Source organism: Opisthorchis viverrini (genome assembly GCF_000715545.1).
Source record: "Opisthorchis viverrini unplaced genomic scaffold opera_v5_7, whole genome shotgun sequence".
NCBI lineage: Eukaryota > Metazoa > Platyhelminthes > Trematoda > Opisthorchiida > Opisthorchiidae > Opisthorchis > Opisthorchis viverrini.
In genome coordinates this window covers 725,706-731,075 of record NW_008751663.1, presented here as the reverse complement: position 1 = coordinate 731,075, position 5,370 = coordinate 725,706, and the positions used below count along the sequence as shown (strand labels likewise).

At 47.0% G+C, this 5,370-nt stretch overlaps 2 protein-coding genes across 2 annotated transcripts in view; one reads left to right on the top strand and one right to left on the bottom strand.

Moving 5' to 3' along the window:
* Window positions 1–719: 719 nt before the first annotated feature.
* Window positions 720–3,680, top strand: T265_00692 (hypothetical protein; the record flags this gene model as incomplete). Its single annotated transcript, XM_009164541.1, has 2 exons — window positions 720–782; window positions 3,570–3,680. The coding sequence occupies 2 exons, from the start codon at window positions 720–722 to the stop codon at window positions 3,678–3,680; spliced, it is 174 nt and encodes a 57-aa protein (XP_009162805.1).
* A 903-nt stretch (window positions 3,681–4,583) lies between these two features.
* Window positions 4,584–5,370, bottom strand: part of T265_00691 (hypothetical protein) — a gene marked incomplete at both ends in the record, with an annotated part of 64,490 nt that continues 63,703 nt past the window's right edge. The window contains one exon of the mRNA XM_009164540.1: window positions 4,584–4,996. Within this exon, the coding sequence (XP_009162804.1) occupies window positions 4,584–4,996 (413 nt within the window). The remainder of the gene's footprint in view (window positions 4,997–5,370) is intronic.

The following is a 5,370-nucleotide window of genomic DNA, read 5'->3' as shown; positions in this document are numbered from 1 at the left end:
ACCATGCGACTTGGTCGGCTATCCGCGTGTTTTGGAGCTGAGAGCACTTGTTTCCAATACTGTTCGGCGTCCATAGGTAGGCCGCAGTTTCCTTTGTATAAATCCCTCCATGACCCATCGAGTACAGAAGACGCTGCACCTTTCCGTCTTTGGTGGTATAGGGTCTGGATGGCGGCGTAGTTGGCTCGGCGGATCTGCTTTCGGTTGACTGGGATCCGATGGGCTAACTGACCGCGACGTCTGGAAGCAGTTTTCCGGGTGTGTGGAAACGTCCTGGAGGCATGGAGGTCCAGAAGCGACAGGGCTTGCTCCGGTGTCATGATGCCAGACTGCAACCCTCGGGCAAATGCCAGAAGGTCAACACTAGCAAGCGAACGGTCAGCATGGGATTCCAAGAGAGACACGGTACAATCCACGGATTGTTTAAGCCAGACGATGTAGTCATCGGCTTCTGATGAGTAGGCCGTCGTCTGACTGATAGTTTGCTCAGGTTCACCAGATGATGATTCGTCCTGTTGTGCTTGCCAGTTGAGCACCCGTAACCTGGTTTTGATGCTGATAGCCGATCGACCAGGAAAATACTGCCCCAATCTCGCAAACAGCTCGGTTCGCGTGCCACAAGATGGATATAAATTGTTAGCCAGGCTTAAGGGCGATTGTGACTCTTGCTGGGACCAGCGGGTACCGGAATACTTCACTCGGCCAAGCTTATCCGCGTTATGCTGGGTGGGGTGTGCGTGCCGGCGGTGTTGACTCAGGCCAAACTTCGTCGGAGAAATGCGGTAACAATTGAAACAGGCCAATTGGGCAACCGTGTTCGTACCAACACTTTCATTGTCGTGAACTCGATGGTGGGCTACCAAGCCAGCTTTCGATTTGCAGCACTTGCCACATTCCTCACATGTGAACCCAACGAGTCTCTCCTGTGTACTGGTTGGAACTGATGCGGAGGCGCCAGATGATTCGTAGTATACATTGTCGAAAGTAACCAGCACATTGAAACCAAACGGGGTGGTTGGCCCTGTCTGGAGTTGCTGAACTCCTAGCTCACCCAAACTGACGTCCAGGCTACCAGGTTGGCACCACGAGGAGGTGGTTCAGCTCGCCGACTAAGCCAGACCCGACGACTAACAGGCTCAGCAAACTAGCGCTTTACCGAGAAGCATAAAAATTGTCGAGAAAGATAAATTCGCGGTGAAAAAGCCGTATCCATGGGAGAATTCAACTAAACCCACCGGGCAGCAGCACTCTGGAGTACGGCTAATGGTCTGGTGGCGCGACATCCTATTGATATATTGCGGTGGGTGAGACACAAAAGGATGAACCCGCGTAGGAAAGACGAGGATAGCATTACAACGAAGTCAAAAGCTGTCACCCGCAGACCTAGTTGGTCTTCAACCGGATCTAGCCTTACAGTACGTGCTTCAGTTTGTCAATCACTCCCAGGCGTATTTTTCAGAGGCGATGGTTGAACCAGAGGACGAAGTAAACAGAGATTGCATTGGCGTAAGCGCACGAGTGATGTAGTGGCTTGAAATGACCGTATTCAATTGAAAAGTGCTGCTAGATTACAACTCACCCAGTTCAAAGGTAACTATTTCTCCTGTCTACCGTTGGACGGCGACAGCAACTGAAGTACAAGAACAGTTACCGCGGTAACGATCGTTTGAAGCACTTTCCTAAATGTAGAGGAGTTGCAGGCTTCCCTAGCTTAAAACCGACCGCATGTGGTTGTAATCATAGCAACCTGGTTGAGCATGTAATCTTCACTCCTTGCAACTGCAAACCTAGGTCACGGTATGTGTCGGCGTGAACAAGCTTGTGCTAACTGTTGCAGTGCTGCGGTTTGTGAAACGAAGTATTCAGATTAACCACGTGCGTGTTGTAGGCCCGAATTTCAGATGGCATTTATCCGAAGTGGAAGCTGAAGCTGAACAGTTAATTTTATTGGAAATTAACAGGAGGAGTTTCATTATTCACAAAAAGGACTGGTATAAACATGAAATTTCTACTTGAACCGAGAAGGACTGATCATGTCACTATTGTACTTAAGCTCGGATACTTTGAGTAGTTCTCCCGCGTCGAATCGATTTGGCAAGCCTGAAAATTTAATACACATTAAGTGAACCACACCCAACTGGACTTGAGGTGATTTTAGACCATTTCAGGTGATTCCGATGGGACGTGTGTGGCGAAAAGGCAAAGCAGACTTCCCCTTCGATTACGCATCGCTTGCTGAAGGCGAGGGAGCAGCACAAATTTGACGACGATTCCAAGAAGGCGGGAGTAAAAGGTGTATGGAAATATATGTATGTTTGTTGAGAACGCCTGAAAACGTACGATGGGTGAAAACAGGCGACGATCAATGAACTGGGTAAGTTAACCGTAGAATGATGCACCAGAAAGGAACATAGTTCGATTATGCCCACAAGTGGGCATTGGCGGGCCGTCTGTTTGCATGACGCACAGCTGTAATACACCGTGTGTTCATTGCATCCATTAGGTTTTGACTGAAATTCACAAAGAATGGGCACTTTAAATGCTTTGCGGTTCTACGAAACGAACCTCGTCGATTCATAACAACACAAGCGCATTTCACTTCTTTTTATTTAGACAAGTACCCTACCAGAGGATCCGTTTGCTTGATTAGCAACTTTGACACATTGAGATGATAGATGATCAACAGCAGGATGGCGCCATCGATTGTCGGACTTCCGCATCTGGATCAGACTAGGAGGTTTGTCCGTTCGATACATCTTTGAGTTCATCGTGCCATTTTTGAAGTAGGCAGACATTTACGGGTGTTGATCTTGACCATCATGAACTATATAAACGTGCCTGTAACATTCAGTAACAACAGGTGGGATCGCACAAGCTTTTGATAAGCTTCTAACGCCCCTCAGTTTCTATCTTCGTTACAGCCAAATTGGCTACAAGCGCTCGCACAGATCTTCTGTACCCTAGCGTGCAAGCCTTGTTCTGTGGTGCTCCTGCCCGTCTCTAGTATATACTTCCCAGAGTTTTGCAGCTACGGACCAGCTAAGGATTTTGTTTTGATTTAACTCCCTTCACAGACTTCTCGCTAATTCTTCAGAAAAATCATCCACCCAAATCCGCTGCAGGGGTCTGCTCTCTGACTCGAAACATCGGCCGAGAAGCCCTGTACTGCCCTCTAATACTCGTTTGCATAAGTAATTTATTGTCTTCTGTCTCCACCGTCATAGACAACGAATGTTCATGTCATAGTAGTAAACTACGGTCAGAATGTGGTCAGCTCCAAGCTAATTTTGCAAACAGACTACCTAGTTAGAGGGATGGTTACGTATCTGTCAGTGTTCAGTATTTTGGTAAATCCAGAGCTCTCGACATCCTAACAAGCGAATGCTCTAGAGGCACCGACGAGGACGTAACTACTCACAAATACACAGTAGTCTTCAGTTGACAACTGTTTTTCCATTATGGCCGTGCGGCTACTCATAGAAGCAGCGTGAGGCTAACTATCCCCAGTTAACACGATCATTTCTCCGGTGCAAATGGATCCACTTTGTCCAAGATAGTAATAAACATAGGGTAATATTACAACCACTCAACCCATTCAACTGCACACTGATGATGTCTCCTCGTATGGTGACGAAACGTTTGCAAGCCAGTTGCCAAGCCACCTGATCAACAACCAATAAACTCACCCAAGCTACCAATATTTCAACAAATTACCAACTATAACAAGTGGTTTGGGAAATTAGTTTCAAATGGAGATTGTAAGGCTGAGGATTGGGGAAAACCCGCGCTGGAATTCTTGGTGGAAAAGTCATAACAACTAACTCGCAGGACAAGTACGCGAGCCACATTAAGTGTATGGATTATTGATACACTTTCTCTTGCTCGTTTGGCTTCCGCCTCAAGTCTGTCTGATAGAATTACCATAAAAATGAATGCCTCAGACCAATCACGTCTCCACTGCAGAATTCCAGACCGCGTAGTCAGTCCATAGACCGTGCCATCCTATGGACAGCACGGTCTGAAAGACAGAAACCTCTGTAAATATGCTCACCTACTCCATATACTCAACTGGAACTGGGCTATCCGAAAACCCGTGCTATAGCGGTCAAAGGATGATGGGGGACTTTTAAGCCAAATTAACGGACAAGAAACTTCCGGTATGGCTGATTTTCCAGGCAGTGACCACAGCTCTAGTAATTGTGAAGTTTGTTTGATTTCCATTTACGAAAGATGTGACGAAATGTACTAACAAATGCATCGAGGTTCGGACCAAATTTGATTCAGATCTTGGCAAACCGATTGAGCGCCATGTGATACGTCCTATAGAAAGTTTGGAATCAAAAACAGTGTGGTGCAATAACTTGTTATAATCAAGCATTTCGGTTGTCGTGTGCAATCCTTTTCAAGGATTTCTACAATAAGTTGAAAGTGAGTGAGATGCAGCGCTGTTTGGTTTCGGTATCATGTCTTGTGATTGGTGTCTACCTGAGATCAATTAGTAGCCCGGTGCGACCAGCGTGTGTGGGTTCTGGCTTTGTGTGCGTTCTTTGACCAGGATGTGCATCCGTTTTCTGTTGTGCCGACTACGATGCGTCATCGTTGAGATTCTGGCTTTGTGTGCGTTCTTTGACCAGGATGTGCATCCGTTTTCTGTTGTGCTGACCACGATGCGTCATTGTCGAGATTCCTGCTTGAAATCTGACAAACGAGATTGACGGGATGCTGGATTCATCACTGCGGTTGATGTTGTACCGTTGTGCTTTGGCGCACGCCCGTTCCACCTGAGACTTGGAAACCGTTTGGAGTTGGTGACTTGACTCAAACGCATGAGGTGCAATGGCCGTGTCACGTTCAAGTTTTCTTAACTTGATTGGATTTCGTGGAGGAAACACGCATGTCGTTTGTGTTCTGTGATTCACACATGGAGTTGCCTGGCTGTCTGGCCTAAGTATTCGGCTGAATATTCTGCACAGGGAATTCGGTAGATGCGGTGTCGCTGTAAGTTGTTATTAAATCGGAAGCGTTTCATCATAGTCCCAAAAGTATCTTTCAAATGGCGCCTCAAACTCCGTTTCTATGGGCTATTCCCACGGTAACCACCGGGTTTTCATTTCCCTCTCACCGTTCCGGATAGTGTTCTTTGCAATTGTTGGGCAACGAACCCTATAGGGTATTTATTTTGCTGTAACACCATACTGTTAGTTGTGTATGTCATGGTTCTAAGGTTTTCGACCATCGATGCCTCGGAAGAGTGGCTGGTTTCGGATGGCGTCAGCGTGTCAGTAACGAGGCGATTAGGAAACGGGTATTTGGTTAAGCTGCAGGCACCTCAATCCGGGAAAACATCCAGCATCATCGACTACGATGGCT